The 22,567-nt window shown below is 34.5% G+C and overlaps 3 protein-coding genes across 3 annotated transcripts; 1 reads left to right on the forward strand and 2 right to left on the reverse strand.

Moving 5' to 3' along the window:
* The first annotated feature begins 4,641 nt into the window (after positions 1-4,641).
* On the forward strand, positions 4,642-6,462 carry LOC145058153 (putative membrane protein At4g09580). Its single transcript, XM_079006065.1, has 5 exons — positions 4,642-4,770; positions 4,850-5,116; positions 5,507-5,777; positions 5,873-6,043; positions 6,150-6,462. Exons 2-5 carry the CDS (start codon positions 4,875-4,877, stop codon positions 6,276-6,278), a joined length of 813 nt encoding a protein of 270 aa, XP_078862191.1. The 5' UTR covers positions 4,642-4,770; positions 4,850-4,874; the 3' UTR covers positions 6,279-6,462.
* An 8,095-nt stretch (positions 6,463-14,557) lies between these two features.
* Positions 14,558-16,135, reverse strand: LOC145058396 (uncharacterized). The gene is made up of 2 exons (XM_079006310.1): positions 15,116-16,135; positions 14,558-15,042 (listed from the first exon to the last, which is right to left on the reverse strand). The coding sequence occupies exons 1-2, from the start codon at positions 15,446-15,448 to the stop codon at positions 14,770-14,772; spliced, it is 606 nt and encodes a 201-aa protein (XP_078862436.1). The 5' UTR covers positions 15,449-16,135; the 3' UTR covers positions 14,558-14,769.
* A 1,090-nt stretch (positions 16,136-17,225) lies between these two features.
* Positions 17,226-19,612, reverse strand: LOC145057990 (RNA-binding (RRM/RBD/RNP motifs) family protein). The gene is made up of 6 exons (XM_079005907.1): positions 18,793-19,612; positions 18,663-18,721; positions 18,480-18,549; positions 18,218-18,349; positions 17,813-17,941; positions 17,226-17,726 (listed from the first exon to the last, which is right to left on the reverse strand). The coding sequence occupies exons 1-6, from the start codon at positions 19,513-19,515 to the stop codon at positions 17,304-17,306; spliced, it is 1,536 nt and encodes a 511-aa protein (XP_078862033.1). The 5' UTR covers positions 19,516-19,612; the 3' UTR covers positions 17,226-17,303.
* Positions 19,613-22,567: the final 2,955 nt, after the last annotated feature.

Here is a 22,567-nt window from a genome sequence, read left to right on the forward strand (position 1 = left end):
GGATCAAACTAGGTTCATTGTCACATACACAATTTTGTCCTATAATGTTGGTTGAATATAAAATCATATACATTCAAGATTTACAGCACAAGCAGGACACAAATGCAGATTTGATCCAAATCGAACAATTATTGCTAATAATAGGTTAAGTGATCAAAACTTACACAATCATAGATACAAAAAAGCCTACATGATCTACTGGTGATATCATGCAATTATAACATCCTTTTTATCAGTTTTACCTTGTACATTACTTTACACAATCCGATATCAGAGAAATTTATTGGTATATAAGTTTGATGATAAGAAATCGCATGTAGATATTCATCAATGTAACAAAGATTTCAAATTTGTGGTGTACCTTTACTGAAATCGTCATGCTAGTAATGTACAGACATAGAGTCGTTGTGCAGTGGAGTCCGGGTGGTAAAGTAGCCGTTGATTTCGTATCCGGAAAGCAACAAACCGTCGATCAAAGGAGAGAGAATAGTTGTTGTTGATGAGGCCGGAGTTGAAGGCAATCGTCCCCTGTTCCGTGTATACTTTCCTTATCCCGCGAAAATTTCTGCCTAAATTGTTGGGACGACATGTCGTAGCTACATCTTTTTCAGAAACCCGCCAATTATCCGCATAACTTGTTGCAGCAACACGTCGTCTCTATAGGTTAACGAGTCAAAAAATGTTGGTCAACCCTATAGAGACGACATGTCGTCTCTATAGATGATCTATAGAAACGACTTTTGTCGTCCCTATAGGTGTCGTCCCTATAGATGTTTATTCTTGTAATGCCGGGGGAGGGAGCGGTTCAACTATCACCGTTTTTATATTGATTTTTGAACTAGATTGAACTGACCGGTTTTTAGAAAAACTCGGTTGAACCGTTCAAAATAAACCGGTTAAACCAAATAAAAACACATGGAAAAGAACCATTTGCATAATAAATTTTGATGATTTTTTTTTCAAATCTATTTAGTTTCTCTAAATAAAACATATGGTAAATGTTATAAAGTTTTTTGATGTGTTTTTATTCATCTAAAATCATATTTTGTTGCGATATTATATTTTTTTTTATGTATATAGATTGACGTAAAACATTAAAATTTATGGTTATGTGTTACTTTAATGTATTTGGATTAATCTACAACTTATTTTTATGTGTATTTTTAATGTTTGAACTTGTAAATGTCAAATTCATAATTTATGTATGTATGTATATGTAGGAAAATAAAAAAAAATATATATATGAAAATTATAGAAGAGAAATTAAATATTTTCCTACTTTTTGTTCTTAAATATACTCCTACTCAATGAAATTGTGACATTTGTAACGTTTAATGCTCATTTAATGAGATTTTATGATATTTTAGGATACTAATATGACACGTGTCATCATTTAAATAGATTTAAATAGGTAGGAGGATTGGTAGGATCAAAAGGTAGGAGAATATTTAATTTCTCATTATAGAAACGGTTGACCCGACGCCATATTGATTTAACCAATGTTGTAAAAATCTCGATTAGGTCCCGATTAATCTCCGATTAATCCCTAGGCGCTACTCGACCGATTAGATGGCGCCTAGCGATTAATCCTTACATACACAGATGAGTGAAACAATAGAGACCAATGAAATTTTAACACTTTGAAGAAGTTATGTCTCAATAGAAACCTTTTGAGGTACTATTAGTGTTGTATTTATCATATTAACCTATTTTGTTATGATATCAGTAGTATTTACGAACTTTTATATGATATTAGTCATATTTAATTTTTTAAAATCTAACAAATTAACAATTAATGGTCCCGGATTAATCCCCTGAATAATCTCCGCCTAGCCGATTAATCCCTTAACCCCAGTCCACCAACTAGCTAACGTCGAGCGATTTTTACAACCTTGGATTTAACTAAAAAAACAAGTTTTTAAAACATTGGTGGGAATTGGGATAGGCATGGGGTGCCCAAAGGTAAGAACTAAAATCTGAACAATTGCAAACACATCCAAAATACCGGATTGTTGTGGTATAAGTATATTGCTTGCCCAATATGTTATAAATGTGTTTCCCGAAACCCAAAATCAAAGCAATATATAAAGCTTTGATTAAGAACACTCAATCACTAATTAACTCACAAAGAATGAACTCTCAAAATTAGTATTTCAGATTGCTTCGTGGAAACATCTTGGTGTATAGAAATTGTTAGGTTGAATCCAAAAAGAAAAACCGTAATGGTATGTCCTTTGCCTGTAATGGCCTTTGAAAATCCATATTGTACACAGGTTTGGCCGTAAATGGTCGAATGCTTGGGCGGATTAGTCTTCCGATGTTGGTCCGCTTTTAACTTAATTACGACAAAACCATTTAAAACCGATAAAATTAAATAAGTTGAATTTACGAAGTAGAAGACACAATTAATGCAACAGAGTCAGGTATCATCATAAATTTCGTCCTTTTTCTTATGCATGGTTCACGTTGCTAAAATCCATGCATGATGCAACAATATGACCCAAACGATAACACTTGTTATTTCTTGCATTGACACATGTAGACGTCTTGGATAAATTGTGATACGTGTAATAGACATACTAATTAATTACTACAACAGTTATAGAGTAGTTTAGCATGATTTTAGTTAATTTTAAAATTAACAGATCGATATTGTGCTTTGAGTTTAAAGCTTGTATTAAATAATAATATTGTAACGACTACAGTGAATTCTTTCGAATCTTTGAGTATTGCATGGGAAAAAATTGTAACAGATTAACACATTAACTCATTCAAATTAAGTAATTTTATTATACGGATATATTTATGTTTTATTCGTTTGTATAAACATAAATACCAGTAGTTTTATCGTATTTTAGTTGAATGGATACTGAAACCGTTGACAATTATCAGGCTTACAGCAATAAAGATAGAGAATATAATTAAATAAATTTATAATCAGTTAATCACTCACCAAATACTTATACATTATTATATATTATATATATTATTATTATTAGAGAGGATTGTTTTAAAATAAAACCAAACACGTTTAATAATAAAATATAAAATAAAATGTAGAAAAGGGTGTCGGCCATGTGCGTATTTTGTCGGTATTATAGCATTTTTAGCATCACGTGAAACATCATGGCTCACTTGGCTATCTCAACCTCGATTTTATCGAATATTCTTCGATGAGCGGCGTTATATCCCTTCAAGCTTTTTTTTTTTTTCAAATCTCATTATGAGGTGTTTTAGTGATACGTATCATATATATATATATATATATATATATATATATATATATATATATATATATATATATATATATATATATATATATGAAATATGAATATATATGTGATTTGTACATATCATTTTTTTTCTTGTTAGAATATTATAACAAGGTTATCTTATTAAATGGGTTTATTTTATAAAAAAAGAAATGAAAGATGTTTGAAATGACTAAATAACTCATAAGCAATTTTAATGCCCGAATTAAACAAACGAAACATTCAAATAAAACAATGCCAAGTACTATATCTTCTCGAACTGCACCTAATTATAATGCCTTGGTGATATTTAACACTTGTATCTTATAAATTTTTAATATTATTTAATAAATGTTAATAATGCATAATATATATATATATATATATATATATATATATATATGGGAAAAGTGAATATACTCTTAAGGGTATATAAGCTTAGGTACCCAAACCCACTATAATACGTTGTTTTGTTTTATATATTCATTATAATGTTCTTAAATTTCAACTCCTAACTTGATTTACTTTCAAAATTTTCGAAATTTCACTATTATTTTCTTCTTATATCACATTTTTATGTCGAACGCCTACTAGGCTATATATATTATAGTTGAAAATGAAAATTATGTAAAAAGAAGATACACGTAAAATTTATAAAAATCTTGAAATTAAATTAAGTTAGAAGTTAAATTAAAATAATATTGGACAATTACAATGTGTATATATGATAGAAAACGACACAATATGATGAGTTTTGGTACCTAAGCTTATATATCCTTAAGGGTATATTCACTTTATATATATATATATATATATATATATATATATATATATATATATATTGCAATTTACAATCATATTTATTACAATTAATATTTTGTATATATAACTATAAGTATTATATGATTTTTTAATTTTAAAATTTGTAAAAATAATAACAAAAATTAACGTGTAGATATTATTTATTTCAAAAATATTAACAAAACTCATGAGAAATTAATGTGGCAAAATAAATCTTATAGTATTATAATATTGTGATACGCCGTCAAGTCTAGTTTAAAATGTGATAACCTTAATTCAAGTTCATACTTGCTTTTCAAAGTGGGGGTGGCGGAAACATTACTCCAACACATTTATTTGCTTTTTGTTTCCATTTTTTTATTTTAAAATAAGAAAGAAACAAAAAACAAGTTAGTGGTCATCTTTATATAATATAAGAAAATTAAGAAATTATTTACACCAAATGGTTAAAAAATAATATTACACTTATTAATAATATTATAAAAGTCTATTGATTTTTCTAACTAATCTGAAAATAAAATAATCATATTAAACATTAAAAAGGAATAAAAATAACAAAATATAATTTCTACAAAAATACATATTATCATTAATATTTGAGAAATTAAACTTGAAACGTTGTGTATAAGTGAGAGAAGAGGGTCTTGAAATCTAATCCAGGAAGAAGGGTGTTCTTCTTTCTCCCCTTTGGATTTCTTGCCTTCAACTCACTGCTTTGGTTTGTAACAATCTTCATCATTCTTCAATTTAGTTTATTTCATGATCTTCTTATAAGTCCTTTTGTGTTTTGGAAATAGAAAACTAGAAGAAGAATTGTAATCCATGGAACAAGAACAGCTTGGGACTTCTTCGACTTCAATGAGATCAATTGATGATAAGAATGAAAGGAAAATCAAACAATCAGCAGACTCAAGATTCCCATTAACGTTTCTCGAAATGGCCGGTGCATCCGGCGTCGTTTTGTGCTTCGTCGTTGGTCTCGCTGGAGTTTACCTAACATTGCCGGATTCCGATTACAGCTTCCTCAAGCTTCCAAGAACCATCGAAGATCTTCATATTCTCCGGTATTCGATTTCCCACATACCCTTTACTTAATCACCATTAAAACCTGGATCTACTGTATTATTCATAATGGGGTTCACCCAAGATTTAATATTTTTCCTTAAACTTACGACGTTACTAGTTTGTTATGAATCGCAATCTTGTTACTTGTATTCTGAAAAAAGTGCTAGTTGTAGCGCGCATTTGACTAAAAACATGGAAAGTTCACCTGTAAACATTTCTGAAATTGATCGATCTCTTGTCATATTTGGGGGTTTCAAAAATGGGTGTTCAATTGTCAATTAGATCAAAGTTCTTCACTTGAAAACACCTTATATCTGCAAATCCATGGCGATTTGATCACAATTCTAGTGTGTGTTTGTTTCTGAAAGTACATTCCCTTTTCATGATAGGGAGCATCTCGAGAGCTACACAAGCGACTACACAATGCAAGTCCTTGTTGGATATTGCACAGTCTACATCTTCATGCAAACATTCATGATTCCAGGAACTGTGTTCATGTCATTACTTGCAGGATCCCTTTTCGGTGTCTTAAAAGGTGTAGCTTTAGTTGTCTTTGCTGCAACTGCTGGTGCTTCTTCTTGCTACTTTCTATCAAAATTAATCGGGCGACCCTTAATCTCATCTCTCTGGCCTGATAAACTTGTTTTCTTCCAAAACCAGGTGAGGACAAAATAGTCATTTCTAAGTTCTCAACTCCAACTCTCGATGTTATCATCTTATATGATAATGATGCTCTGCTTTCCATATATACTCAGGTGGCAAAAAGACGAAGTGGGCTTCTGAATTACATGCTTTTCTTAAGGGTGACACCGACTTTGCCAAATACGTTTATTAATGTCGCGTCACCAATTGTTGATGTTCCATATCATATATTCTTCTTGGCAACTTCACTCGGCCTCATTCCAGCAGCTTATGTAACTGTTCGGGTAAATTTTTCTTTTCTTTCTTTAATTGTCTTAAACTTTGTAAGATTTGTTTTATGAGTGTGAGTTGTAATTTGTAAATGTGTTTTTTTTATATATATATTAATAGGCTGGAATTGCTCTTGGTGAATTGAGGTCGATTGGGGACTTGTATGACATGCATTCTATAGGGACTTTGTTTCTGATAGGGCTTGTTTCCATTACACCTACACTGATAAGCAACAAGAACAATGCATAGTGTTTCCTTGTGGTGTCGTACAGATCTAGCATCAAATTGGAACCCGGTTCATGTTTAAAAGACTTGTGTTTTGTGTAGTGATGTTAAAGATAAACTTTGCAATGCAGTTTAGTTTTTTTTATTAGCAATTGTCTGGATAATTACGTGTTTAAATCTTCTGCTATTGGAAACTTTTAACTTTTAATCGTGGATGCAAAACATTGTGACAATCTTTTTCTACACATTCATAGGATCATAACGCATACATAGAAAGAGTATAGAGGTATGTTTCCTATTATATTATATCGGCTATTCTTATTATTGTTATCAACAAGTGCTATCCAATTAGCATTTCAGAGTTTCTTGATTTTAGTAGCATCTCTCGTATTTGGGTTCTTCATTAAAATAGCAACTATGATATTTGAATTCCTTTGTTAGATAGGACTACTACAAAATTTCTTTTATGGGACGTAAATATGAAAGACATTTTTCATTAAATGTGATCAAAATAGTTTTGTTCGGTTTTGAGAAAATGCCGGTGGTCTATTGAACAAAAGTAAATGAAGGATTTGAAAGCATGCTATCAAATTCTTTGCATTTATGTAACGAGATTTTGCAAGACGTTTTGAATATAACGCAATAATTATTATATGTTGTATCTAAATGGATATTTATATTTTCATCGTCGTTTTATTGAAAGTGGTCCCGATTATGATAATGACTTGAAGTTGAGATTTTTATGGATTCGGAAACATGGATGTCCAAATATGATGGGGATGGATTTGGGTTGATTTTTTTTTTTTTTTATGTAATTGGCCATTATTTTATTCAAAATTTCAGGATATTTTCTTATATAGTTGTGATTCTTAGATGAGGCGTATGCATCTTTAGGCATTAATGTAAGTGGCAAATGTAATGATAGGGCTTCGAGGATTCTTTGAGAATTCGGATCGTATTTCAATGGCAAAAGAAATTTTCGCGACCATGGTAAGATTAATGGACATTCTATTAACGAGTGAGCATGGGTAAGTAACGCTTGAAATTGGGCCAAGACGTGAACATGGTGACAACTAAACCAAAGTAATTCACTGGAACCTTCAAAAACACTTTTTTTGTTTTCTTTCTCGAAACGTCTAGTGCGGTGGTACGTGTATATTTTTGTCTTTATACAGCTACAGGGATATAATCTCATTAGGATGATGTAAGAAGGGATAGATATCTTTGGTTATTACTTTACCTAGGGTAAAGCGATTATGTTCATGGATGACCTTCAGCATTGTAATGGGAATTTGTAATAGGTCATATAAGACGATGAGTTAGCATATGCAAGTTGTAGAATAATATATAGAAAAAACATTAACAAAAGAAAATACATATAGTGATCAGGTGGGTAAAAAGGGAACGTTGCCGAGTAAAATGGGAGGAGAAGCAAGAAAGAGCATTCTAAATGAAAAAGAAGAAGAAAACAAGGGGAATGTATACAAAAAGATCCAATAGTGTGCCTCCACACCTTCCTATATGAGGTTATGTCTTTGGAAGCGTCAGCTTCTTTTTCTGACGAATCTCACGGTATCTTCTTACTTCCTTCTTTGGTTTCCTCTCTTTGTTGTCCCATGCATTATGATCAACTCCACATTTCTAACCATCTTCCTTAATAGCTTTGGACATGTCCAGAAGTGTTTCTTCTCTCAACGTTTTTGATGATTGGTATCCCTCCCAACGTATTTCTAATTGTCACATTTGAATTCTTATCAAAAAAATGTTGCGCATGTACCTCAACATCCTTATTTATGCTATTTACATCTTCTTTACATGCTCCTTCTTAGACAACATTTAGATCCATAGATCATACTCGGACTAACTTCAACCTTGAAAATATTAACTTTCATTTTAACTGAGATCCTCTTATCACACAAGACTTGTATGGTCCATTTCCATTTTAACCAGCCCGCCTTTATGTGGTGGGTAACACCAACCTCCACTCCCTCTCCTTTACATATCAACTCCCTCATGTATTTGAAATTCTCATTTGAATGTAGAACTTGATCCCTAATACATACATATACTCTATCTTTCCTCTCCATATTGAATTGCACCATAAATACACTATCTGAGCAGTGTTGATTAGTAACATCTTCCCTTCCAATGTTATTCTCATAATATCCAACCTAGCATTCGACTCAGTCCCACCAATGACCAATATAATATCATTTACAAAAAGCATACACCAAGGCACAATATCATTGGACATCTCGTCCAAGATCTGAGCAAAGATATACAGGCTGATGAAACCCAATTTTCATCATGAAATACTATATGACACTTATTAGGGTCTAGAAACAAGTTGTACACCAACAATACATGTCATGAACCGGTAGTTTCCAAGGTCCTCTAATTTTCTCCCTAGATATGTTATCATAGGCATTATTCAATTTTATTAACACCATTTCGATATCCTTAATATTTTTCTTATATTTCTCTATTAGCCATATAAGGAGGTGGATCGTCTTAGTCATTAACCTTGTTGGTATGAAACTAAATTGTTTTTCTAAAACGATCATAATGAGGTTTACATTGGCCTCTAGAACTCTCTCGTATAGATTTCATGGTATGCTTAAGTAACTTAATACCTTTATAGTTTTACAGCTTTGGACATCTCATTTTGTTCCTATATATCGACATCATAGTGCTAAATCTATGCTCCCCGGTGATCTTGGTTATGTCTAATATGATGTTAAAAAGGTTCGTCACCACCTAACCATTTCTTCCCTAATTCATTGCCATGTATTAATAGTATTTAGATATGTCCATATGGATTTGTTTCTCCATATCCTCTTTATATCCATGTTCACTTCCATACTACTAATCATCTTCCACGAACCCTTATTGAGAATTTAGTTATTCCCTACAAATCCCTTAACATTCATATCCATGACCCTCATGGTCAGAGTTCCCTCATTAAATAAATAATAAAAATAGATAACATACTTCCTCCTAGTCTCTTCATCATCTACTAAAATTTGGTCGTTGTTGTCCTTAATATACCTAGCGTTATCTATGTCACTTTGTCTTTTATCTTTGGCTTTTTCTAGCTTGTAGATTCCATTCTCCCCTAATTGGTATGTAAATTCCTATACATCTCCCCATATGTCATGACCTTGATTATAGTCATTATTACTTCGTTTGGTGTTCTTTTATCTTTCTTTCACCCCGCCTTTTTCCTCTTGTTCATAACATTATAAAAACTCTTTAAAGCAAATTTATGCAGATTAAAAAATTTTGGCCTTCCATATCAACATCCCAAGTGTGTATTTGGTTGCCTTTATTATGGTTCGAATTCTACTTTTTGATAATTGTTCTTTATTTCTTGTTTGGTTGGTACAAACTACCACCTACAAGACCACCTTATTCCTAAAAGTTTCACTTATATCCACCTTCAAGTTTCTCCAAAGAATTTTCAGTTTCTATATCGTTTCCCGTTATAATGTCCTTCTCATAAGGAGATCTGCTACTAACAAAATAAGTTGTGATACGCCAGATATTAGTGTATCCTACAACAGAATGAGACGTAAGGTGTCCATGTGCCATCTAATTTTATTTAAGAAATTAGGATGAAGGTGTCCACAAAGTCTTAGGTGACTAGGGTTGTCAAAAGTAGGCATGACATTATCGATGTGATGAGAACATAAGTTACAAATTATGGTTATTATGAGTCGTTTGGCATTAATGCTCAAGATGGAGCATATTGCATGTTGTATCCCACATAGGGAGGATTTGGTAAATAAATGCATCAACAATGTCATACTCAGGCTGGGAGGCTTCAAACCAGCTAAAGGACAAGGCATTGTTTGTTGACATAGTTAACTTCATTAACAATGACATAGTTAATTCATACTCACAAACCAAGAGCTACACTTTATGAAATATTTGTTTGTTGACATAGTTAACTTCATTAACAATGACGTAGTTAATTCACATGATTCCTTACTAGGATGCTAAAGGTTGGTAAAGTAAAATATTATGTGTAAAAGCATGTAAAATAATACTTATCACTTAACAAGTATACATATGGTTGAATTACTAAAATAAAAGGATGAATATATGTAATAAAGTGAAAAGGTGTGAGCTTGAAACACAAAATGATCATATAAGGTTTAATATGGAAACAATAGTACCTAATGTTGAAGGAAGAAGAAAAAGTAATACTAATGTATAATATGATAAGGTACGAATGGTATGTATACTTATTAAAAACACACAAATAGTATAAGTACATGAAAATAAGAGTATATAAACTAATGAATTAATGCCAATTAATGCTTATATAATGATATAAAAAAAAAAATTTGTGTATAACATGATAATAACCAAAGGGCCTTCTTACGGTAAGAAGTTACTCTCTCAAATGAGAGAGTCATGGGTTCAAGTCTCACTAGGAAGCATAAGTGGTGTTTAGGATTAAATTAGGAATAGGATAGTTTGCCGTTTCAAAAAAATGATAATATAAGAATAATTCTGAATGTAAGAGTAAAAATAAAGTACAATATAAGTATTATCAAGTAATGATTCGAGGAACGATCTAAGTGTATATTATTGGTATGGTTTGTAGGTGCTCATAGATGGGGAGTTCATTCAACTCACCTCATTAGTGTCACTCAAATGATATCTTATTGTGTTGATTTTGCCAGTAAATATAAATATGTGTAATGTTAACTTATTCCCAAAAAGGGGGATAAGGAGTTGTTCCCGGGGGGAGGTGGATGGAGGATAGGACTGTAGTCGGTACCAACCATACGTGTTATGTGATTTTGTGAAAGTATGTGTTTTGTGAAGATATAATGATGAGTATTGTGTATGATTTTCCCTTAGCCGTTGTTTATTAATCTTTTTTAGGACTCTCTAGGATAAACAGATGAAAGAATATGGCATGATTATAGACAGTGCTTGCATTCTCTAGGAATTTTGGCTATAATATCATTATGACATTAAAAATGCAACCTCGGATATGACTTTCAGATTTTGGTTTATGAAACACTTTTAGTAATTCTAATAATGTGTTTTGAAAGTTTTAACATATTGTTGTTTAGAAGTATTTGATATCAAGAATGCTATACTTTACAAGCGATTTTGTTATAATTAACATTGAAAGCTATGGTTTTAAATACTCTTTTCAAAGGTATTCGCGTTTATTAATAGTTTTCCCATATAAATTGTTTTAAAAGAAAACTTTAGTTTTAACATTATAGTGTACAGTATCAAGTTCACCCCTAAGAAAACTCACCCATGTTTAGTACAATCCAAAAGAAGTGTCTTGATGTAGTGTTTGTCACACTGATAGCGATGTTATGGAAGTTTCGAAACGAGTCGGTTTTTGGAACGGTTAAAATTAAAGAAAGTTACTATTTTTAATTACATTGAATCTTTGTCTTTATTTTGGTTCTTTCATACGAAAGTTACACTTCAAATTAATTAAGTTGGTTGACTTTATAACTCAAGTATAGGGTTGTTAATAGGGTTAACCAGATCGGGTTTCGGGTTAAACGGGTTTGGTTAGTCGGGTTTTTCTAGAAAAAAATATTCACCCGAAACCCGACCCTAGTAAGGTACGGGTTAGTCGGGTTCGGGTTAATCGGGTTTCAGGTTAATAGGGTCGGGTTAATCGGGTTAGTTGGGTTGAGATTTAAATGTAAGATGAATTTTATGTTGTGTCATTTTAATACATAATCCACATGTATAGGGACTTAAAATGTAAAGTTGGTATACGAGATGAATTTTTGGAGTTTTCTGGAGTTTTCTTTACCATATTGGTAATGTAAACGCTGAATAAAATTGGTAAAACTGTTACAACACAACGGTATTGCATTAAGAGGAGAGGAAAGTTATGTCATTTTATACATCTCTATACATAATAATTTTACTATCTGGTTTGTTTAAATAAGAAATATATATTAGTTGTAAAATCTCATGGGATCTAGAATTCATGTCCTTCAACGCAGTAAAAAAAGTTTTGGTAATAAACTCTTAATCGGGTTATTCGGGTTAACCCGAAACCCGACTTCGGGTTTCGGGTTTCGGGTTTCGGGTTAACCCGAATAACCCGGTTAAGAGTATTAAATCCGACCCTAATTACCTTATTTGGGTTCGGATCAGGTCGGGTTAATTGGGTTCGGGTTTTTTTGACACAGCTAAGTAGCGTCACTTCCTCTATGTAATTTTGTATTTCTAGCATCTTCTAGTTTTTTATAATATATTTGGTGTTTTACAAAGAAAAAAAATACAGTTCACTGTGAGGCTATCAGGTATGGTAACGCGTGGAGATGGTGCCACCTCATTTCACAACATCATTACCGAAGGGGGCGATGTTCATGAGAGAGAGAGAGAGAGAAGACCTGTGAAGCCAATGTCAAAAACCCCCGTGGGACCCGATACCGTACGGAACTAAATTTAAATAAAAAAAAAAATAAAAAAAAAAAAAAAAAAAAAAACCGGGAGCGGGGACGGGGGCAATATTAAACCCCGTTTATTTTCGAGACCGGGATCGGGAGTCGGTATTTCCGTCCCGTACTCCCGGGGGGCCCTGGTTGTATATTTATGTAAAAATATATATTTTTAATATAAAATAAATATACAATATAGATTTTCTAATTTTAGGTTTAGTGTAGATTTCACTTTTCCGTTTCCAATTAATGGATGTTGAAGATATAGCGAATTGATCATATATTTTTGGACATGTAATTATTTTATATTTGTAATGTTGGATTTATAGTATTTTATATTTGTAAGATTGTTGGAATTGTCATTTTGTAATGTTGGATTTTTAATTTTTTTTGTTTGTAAAATATTAGGTTTTAAGCTTTTAAAGTTATTAAAAATAGTTTTTTAAGCCTAAAACAAAGCAGTTTTTTAGCAAAAAAAAAATCAAATTTTAAGCCTATAAACCGGGGGGAACAAGGGAACGGGGGCGGGACTAGGGGCGATAGAGGTAATCGGGGGCGGGACCAGGGTCTATGTAAACGGAGGATCCGGGAGCGGGACCGAGGGCAACAACTGATTTCAGGAGCGGGGGTGGGGCAACTATTTCCGCTCCCATTTGGTCCCGCTGACATCCCTACCACCCACTCCACAAGACGACTAAAGAAGAATTCAACGGTGTTCACATAGTAATTAGTCCTTCCACGTAAAATTCCACGCGTGGAATCATCTCCATACCTTATAGTGCCCGGCTAACCTGACAAGAATGGGGCTCCCTTTACCGACACAATTTTTAAGTACCAAACAAGAATGGGGGCTTATATTATACACCTTGTCTCCTATGCTAGAAACCAAATGTCATTTATTTTTAGGGAAATCTGCGAAAAAGTCCCAAAATTTTGCCCAAGTTTATGATTTAGTCCTAAATTAAATTTTACTTATGAAAAAGGACATACCGGCTAATACACTCAGTTTGGCCCTAACAACCGGTAATCCTTATAAGAGCCGGTTACCCCAGCTCATTGACCTTATCACCCTCCGTTAAACACCCCGTCATCAACTCCTCTGTAAAAAACCCCTTCTTACCCTCCATCAAAGCAAAATGGCATCTTCAAGCTCAGTGGGAAATAGGAGCAATATCCAATCACGAAGGCAAGCATTAAGGACAACATGCTTTTGTGAAGATCCCGTTGGTAAGTGGAAATCATGGAGGCCAACAAACCCTGGAAGGAGGTTCATCGGCTGCCCTAATTTTCGGGTAAGTATCCCTTAAATCTCTTTAATTACATCTCAAATGTCTTCCAATTAGGTTTTATTTCATATATAACAGGATGAGGAAAAAGATTGCAAGTATTTTGCTTGGGTCGATCCCCCATTACCAAACAACTGGTACAGAAACTTGTTGATGGAGTTTCACAATTATGACATTCAAGTACACAATGAGTTTGCGGAAGAATTTGTGGACGAAGCTGTAGATTTTCACAACAATGGCATTCAAGAGGTTCCTGTACAAGGTGAAGGTGAAAAATGGAAGATTGGGTTTTTTTTGTGTTTGTTGGTGATTGTGTGGATTATGTTGAAGTAGTTTTAAGTTGTTGTAAAACTGTTAAATGACAGTTGGATGTAAGTTGTATTTTGTTGAATGAAAAATGGTTTATTGGATACCTACTGTTTGAGCAATGTACAATGAAGGATATTTTTCAATATAACATAATTTATACATCAACAAAATGAACAAAATGAAGGATGTTTTTCAATATAACATAATGAACAAATGAACAAAATGGATGTAAGTTATACATCAACAAAACATACCAAAATCAGCCAAAGTGTTTACAAAAGAAAGGGCATATCCCTATTAACAAATTTACCAAAAAGGGCTTCCTAACAAATTTGCCCAATCTGAAGTCCCAAAGTGTTAACAATGCAGCCATATTGTATATTGTTTACAAAAGAAAGGGCATATTAACAAATTTACCAAAAAGGGCTTCCTAACAAAGTTGCCCAAGTAGCCCATATAACTGCTTAAATCCTAACCAATCTAATCCAAATTAAGTGGTTTTTCTGGAGCCATTCCTTTTCCTTTCTTGTCAATCACAATTTTCTTCAACATGTTTTTGGTGATCCTTTCAGAAGTTTTTCTTGTTCTAACCCTGACTTGAGTTCTAACCCTAACTTGAGTATCATCAATACCCTCCTCCTGTGATTCTTCAGCTCCATCTTTACCATTGTCCTCCTGTGATTCTTCAGCTCCATCTTCACCATTGTCCTCCTGTGTTTCTGGTACATCTTCACCATTGTCCTCATGTGTTTCCTTGCATTAGAAAGAATACAAGTTAGTTATGTTATTGAAAAATAAAATTCACTGTCAATGTTATAATATATACCTTTGCAGCTTGTTTGGATTGGTGAATCAAAGCATCAAATCCTCTCAGTTGTGATTGGGTGATATTAAGACACATAAGGATCTCTGCTTCACTGTATTTTGACTCTCTAAGGTAACTCAAATCACTCATTATTTGATCCAGGTCAGCCATATCAATACCATCACCTTCATCATCAATGTTAACATCAACTTCCTGGTGTTTCTGATACATGGTCACTGTCAACAGTAGGTGCTGTTTGGGTGACAAATTGACTCTCAACATTAGGTGTTGTTTGGGTGAAAAATTGAGTCTCAATCCCAGGTTCTTTTTTCCCAGAACTTTCACCTTCTTCATAAACACTGGTAGACCCTCTTCCACCACTTCTACCCCCTCTTCTACCACCTCTTCCACCACCTCTTCCACCTCTTCTACCACCTCTTCCACCACCTCTCCCAAGTCTAGTGCAATTGGTCAATTCTGGATTCAACCTTGGCCTTCCTATTTTCTTCTTAGGCTTTGGTGTTGGTTGGACTGAGGGATTCTTGCAAGACACTTTATTGTGCCCCATTTGCATACAATTCTGACGTTGGACAGTTCCACCCTTAGAGGAGACTTGGGAAAACCTGTCTTGATGCTCAGAGACATGCCTTTTCCTTTTCATACAAGGCCTTCCTGGCATCCTTCTTTCAATAGGTGGTAGTGGTTTGGTGTAAGGTGTTGGTTCCCACATATTACTGCCATTAACAGGAAGGATGTTAGACTCATAAGCACTTAAGAACTTGTCCTTACCAAACCATGTGCTGATGAATCTAGCTGGATCCTGTTGTGTGTAAATTATGGTTGCTTGTGCATGGACACAGGGGATCCCAGATAACTCCCAAAGTCTGCATGTACAGTACATCCCCTCTAAGTTCACTCCATATGAGTGGAAGCCATTTCTCACTTCAAAAGCATTCAAACCACTAGGATGAACATACCAAGTCCTGCAAACACATTAACAGTTTTAATTAGTGTACACATTAACAGTTTCAAACCACTAGGATGAACATAATACTTACTTGATATCAAAAGCAAACTCATCCATTTTCTTAATAGCTCCTGGACACACATTATTCACCCATATACAGTCTACGGAAATTCCTAACACAGGTATGTTGCTCAACCATTTTTTTGATTTGGAATGTTCTTTCAGTGCTCATCCATGAGGCCCTTACCACAAAGGGACATTGAAATTTCTCAGGGTCACTTGCACATACAGCCACGAGCCTTACACTATCACATTTCTTGAACCTAATTGGATAACCCCTACTTATAGAGTAATTTGTCAAACAAAGCTTTAGTTGGTGTGGTGATTCATACCTCTCTCCAAGAACTGGCTTCATATTATTCCATTTCACCTTTGGATCATGGGTTGAGTATTGAAACTGAAATTTGTCTTCATCGTCACCCTCACTATCACTCTGCTTTTCCTGCGGTGCTTCATCTTCCGACATTCCTTCAAAATCATTTAGGTTTATCTCAGGTATGGTGCATTCGTCAAGCGCTTCATCTGTGAGAGTATTTAGGAACTCATCTTTGCATCGACTTCTTTGTTTGTGTTTGAAAAACTCATCCAATTCCACGTCAATGGTATCGAAGTCATCTACTGTCTCCATTATCACTACAAAACAAAAATTAATCAAATATTTTAAGGGAAACACGATACTGGAGGACCACGTGGATTTTCTTACCTTCGATTCTTCTCAGGTAACGTCTTGCTTTGATGGAGGGTAAGAAGGGGTTTTTTACAGAGGAGTTGATGACGGGGTGTTTAATGGAGGGTGATAAGGTCAATGAGCTGGGGTAACCGGCTCTTATAAGGATTACCGGTTGTTAGGGCCAAACTGAGTGTATTAGCCGGTAATCTGTCCTTTTTCATAAGTAAAATTTAATTTAGGACTAAATCATAAACTTGGACAAAATTTTGGGACTTTTTCGCAAATTTCCCTTTATTTTTATGTCTATCAGGCCTATCAACATTACCAAAATCTCATAACAAAAATGATGTAATTAATGTAAAGGGAAGTAAAAGACCTCAACAATAACTTCTTGGAAGAAAAAACAGAATCAAACAAGAGCAAGGAAAAAACCATATCATGAAAAGAAATGATATTATCAAATTTAATTCTTTGTAACAAATTCAATTAAAACCTATAACATGCCAACACACCTATCTAAATGTCCTGGCTTTCTTCTTCTGCCCATTACTCTGTGGTGTTCGGCTTTCTGTCTTCTTGCGTTTCACACCACCACTTCCACCGCCGCCATCACCGCCATTTCTAGCTGCATTTGCCGCCGCCTTCCTAGCCAACACCGCCGGCCTCTTTTCCGATCGCACCTTCCTCTTCACCCCATTTTCACTTCTTGATTCACTCCTCACAGGCCTAGTCACTCTTGTAGCAAACTTCTTCTCCCCGCCAGATTTGGTGGCTCGTACTCCCTGATAAGAGGTGTTGCCGCCCACAACCGCCGCCGCCTTCCTGCCATATGATGATTCCGGCGGTGTTGGATTTGACTTCATGGCATGGGACAACCTCAACTCCCTGTCCCGAATCTTCAGTTTATGTTTTCTAACAACTGTATTTGCTGCTTCCTGAAATAATATACAACAAACACTTTTATGTTTGGATAATTTTATTAAATTTTTTTTTGGGGGTTATCGTGAAAAGACATGCATACCCTTGTGTTAAACAAAACATAAGCAATGCCCTTTCCCAAGCTTGTACCCGGGTCTCTCACAACACGAATTGCCTCAATGCAGTCTTTTAGATTGTTGAAACCATTAAACAACTGATACAATTCTTCATCCTGGAATAAGTAACAAAAAGATTAATTAGAAAATATATATATATATATATATATATATGTGTGTGTGTGTGTGTGTGTGTGGTTTAAACTTTTATTTATTGCAATTTTCCATTCCATGACAGCATGGGAGCAAAAACACCCGTTTGGCTAAGGAATGAAAATTAACAAAAGGAAAGGAATCACGTTCCTTCAAGAATGGTTGATTCCATTTCGTCAGGCAAAATAAACAGGAATGACCAATTCCATTCCTTCCCTGATTCATAAGAGAAATGTTACCTTGACATCAAAAGGAAGGTTGCCAATAAACACAGTTCTTTTGTTGTCATAAAGTGGGGCATTTGCGTTTTCTCCCTTCAATTTCTTGCGAGGTGGACAGGCTCTATCCACATGAATATGATTTCCTCCCACCTACATATAAAAATATATCCAACATAATATATAAAATTATTTAAGTTTTTTCCAATAATTTAGTTTACTTCTTCTGTATGCTAATAATGAGCTCACTTGGGGAAAATTGAAATCAAAACAGTAAACTTACAACTGTCATGTTATGTGACAAAGAAGCTTGCGCAGATTCCTCTGTCTTAAAAACAACATATGCATTAACCCTGAATTTCACGAAGGATTTTAACTTTAATGAACAGATTCATGATTAAGTAAGGACATGGATTATAGAAGAACACAAATCAATAACAAGAAATATGTTGTTTGTTTGAATAACCTGTCAACAGCATCATTGATTTTCTTCTTGATTATAGCACCTTTTCTTGGAGTCTTGTCCTGTAAAAAAACCAATAAACTAAATCAGATTCATATAAACTTGGGATTTAAACATGTATAAGAAAACGTACGTCTAACAAAGGAATAGACCGAATCCTAACGGATTCTATTTCTCCAAACTGGTTAAACTCTCGCATCAATGCCTTCTTCTTCACCTTCAATGGCAAATTTCCCACAAACACAGTCCTTAATAACTTTTCTTCATCATCAAATCCTTCTTTGGGAACAAGTTGATCTTCTCCCTTATCCAACTCCTTCCTCTTCCCCCCAACTTTTCCTTTAACCCCCTCATCTTCTTTCAAATCCACATCCATCGCCCCGTATTTTCTTTCTTCGTACTCTGCCTCAACCTCGCCTCTCTTCCTTTTCTTCTTCTTCTTCTCCTCATCAAAGCTCGAGCTTTTTGAACCTTCTGAAACAACCCCTTTTTCCTTTTTTGATTTCTTGACATCTCCTTCGATGTCAGAATCATCTGAGTCGATGGATTCCGGCAACTTCTCTTTCCTTTTCCTCTTGCTCGGCAATGTGTTTACAGAATCGGGGATCTTGGCGTCATTCTTTTGTGGACTATCGATGTCTAGTCGAAGAACTTCTTGGAGTTTTTGAGGAATTGATTGAGATTCATTGGCGGGTTTGCTTCGGAACGGATTGGAATCCGAGAAGATTGAATCGGAAGTTGGATTATTGGGTTCTTCTAGACCGCCACCAAAAAGGGATTTGAAAATATTGCCTGATGGAGCTGAAGCTGAAGAATTAGGGATTTCAGCTTTGGATTCTTTGGACTTCTTCCCCATTTCTTCAAGAAAGAGGTAGATGGGTTGGAGCTCTCGTCTTAAACCCTAACCTTGCGGTGTCTTGTTTGGCTAGGGTAACAATATAGCAATGTGTGTTTCTTTTGGTCTTACGTTTAGTGAACTATTTGTTTTCTCATTAAAATATGGAATCATATGGTTTTTTTATCAACCAATATGGTTGAATATGGTTGATAATTTATCAATTTTATCTATAAAAATTACTAATAAACTATAAAATACCTATATAAACTATATCATACCTATTATATATTTGAATCTCCATATCTAATAAAAGAGTCATTTTCTTTTGCCACGTGGCATATCTTCAACTCAAAAAATTTCAAAATAACTATTAAGTATATCCTTTACCCCTCGACTCAATATCTAATGGATCCCTGGTTTTAAGGAATTTACAAATTTCAAATTTGAAACTTCAACGCTTATTAAAATTCAAAGTTTAACAACTATTTTTAATCTCGATTTCCCGAATCTCGACTCCTATTTGTTGGTTCTTGATCGCCTTAGATGGCTTGAATTAAGGAGGTTATTATGGAATTTAATTTTGAAAGGTTGAATACACTTATCTCTTCCTGCTATGATTTCCTTCGAATTGTAACTTAATGGGAACGACTTGAAGCAAATGTTATCTACTCCGGTCTCCATTCCCACGATCTCTGCTCACTTTTTCATCTGTTTATTAAAATTTGGTTGCGTTTGTCTTCCTAATTTTGAAATTTTTATGTGAAGATATATTATTTGTGTAGAAAGTCTGGAAAACTCGTGATGTGGAAGTGGTTAACGGGTTCGACGTATTCTCCTATTTTCACCTCTTGTCTCTTTGGATCTTCTTCTACAACATTGGTTCTCAACAACCGTTTTATGATTGGTAAGACTGTAGTTGGCTTTGATTTTATTATTTTCTTAGATCAATGTGGATAAATGTTGGATTTTATGTTTTAGTTGTGAATGAAGAAGTGAAGTCTAAATAATTGTTTATTGATTATTTTCTTGTAAAAATAAGTTTTTATCTGATGTTTTTGTGTGTATTAAAAACGGGTTTTGATTGATGTAAGGGAGTGTAGAAAATTTTGTATGTATTTCTTTTTTAATTCATTAAAACTACTCTTTGAAAGAATGGATATGTCATTTACCCATCTTAGAGGTTGTTTGGCAGGATTTGAATTTTTAAGCTTGAGGTCTGAATTTCTAAGAGGGGTGTACAAGCGTCCGAGGCATCAGGGCCATATTTGCGTACGTGCAGCATACCCTACAGTACGCCCAGTGTATGCAGTTGCCCTCTTCTTAATCCATTTAACATTTATTTCTTCGGCTTAATGTTTCCGATTAAAGATCCAAGGCTAAAATGTCCTCAAGAGTCATAAAGTTTCCAACTTTATGACTTTACATGTCCATTACGTGCTTAAAACACAAAAACTCAACATCTTAATGCATTAATACCCCCAATAGCATGCATGGATCAAAACTAACCATCAAGACCACATTTTTATGACTTAAGACCCTTTCTAAGGTCTAAAAGGACGACTTATTGGGTCAAGAACATGCCATGCACAAGGATCACCATATTTGAGACAAAAAGTGCCTTAAAGGATAAATGTCTAGATATATAAGATGGAGTGATCAAGTTGCAAACAATATACCTCTAGGAGGTTGCTAACAAAAAGGAAATCCTAGATCCAAGATGCTTCCCAAACTCCAAGCTCTTCTCACCAATCTCTTCTTCTTCAAGAACATTTTTAAACACTCCAAAGGTCTCCAAAATGCACTCTCTCACTTAGGGTTTAATTGGTGTCGTTTCTCACAGAGGGAGGCTAAAGACGAAATAAGATATGAGGTTATAATGAGGTTTAAATATGGAACAAACCCTAAAAATTAGGGTTTGCCATTTCGTCAAGTACGCCCCGCATACGAGGTGTACGCCTAGCGTACTAGGGCACGCCCTAACACACCCATCGTACACAACGTACGCTCAGCATACTAATCCTGATCAGAATTACCATATTGCCACTACGGCCATACTAGCACCCTTCCTCATAATCAAGGGTCAAAAACGCAAACAATTCCCATGTTAAGGGCTAAATATGTAAAATTTAAGTCCTGGTAAGTTTTTCTTTTGCCCTTGTTGAGTTTATTTATGCATTTTAGTCTTTGAGTTGTATGTGGGGCGTACCACAAGGTACGCTTAGCGTACAAGCTGTAAAGTGAGTACACGGGGCGTACCAAATGGTACGCTTAGCGGCCTCATGCGAAGGCTTGGACAGGGTTTCGTATGCGTATGCGGGGCATACAGCCTTGTACGCGGGGTGTACTCATGGTTTAATGAAAACCCTAATTTTCAAGTGTGGACACTATATAAACATCATTATGGGCCATGGAACCCTTATTTTCTTAGTTTCCTCTGTCCTCCTAGCCCTATACTTGAAACCCTAAGCCTCTCTCTTGCATTTTAAGCTTATAGTGTCCATTTCGGTGTGCTTTGATCCATGTTCAAGAAGTAGAAGCTTGGTGCAATGTGGTGGATTAAGGAGGAGCTTGTGGATCTCGACCTTTTGCTTCATTTTCAACTTATTTTAGGTAAAAAGCTATGAACTTGATCAATGATGGTTTAGATTTATTTTGTTTGAGTTTTTGTCCCTCTTTGGCACATAAATGAGATCTAGTAGTTTGATACCACTCTAGGAGCTTTGAGTTGCCACTCTTGGTGTTTATGAGGTTCTAGATGCATAAAGTTTTCACCTTTAAGGTTTAGATCCATCCATGCATGAGTTTATGCCATTTTGTGACAAGTATAATGCTATATCTTGAAGTTGGGATCTTTTAGGGTATGCAAAGTCACCAAGTCAGTGACTTTATGGCTCTAGACGTCTTTTAAGGATTAGATTTGTATTTTGGACTTATGATCTTAAGCATTAAGAGCTTAAGACTGATTTTTGGCTTATTGGGAGTCATTTCGAGTATTGGGGCAAGATCTGAAGTTGTGACTTTAGATCTAGACTCCCCCTGGTCCCTATAGCTATAAAGTTATGAGATTTGG

The sequence above is a fragment of the Lactuca serriola genome, chromosome 6 (assembly GCF_051521515.1).
Source record: "Lactuca serriola cultivar US96UC23 chromosome 6, Lser_US96UC23_V15, whole genome shotgun sequence".
NCBI classification, from domain to species: Eukaryota; Viridiplantae; Streptophyta; class Magnoliopsida; order Asterales; family Asteraceae; genus Lactuca; species Lactuca serriola.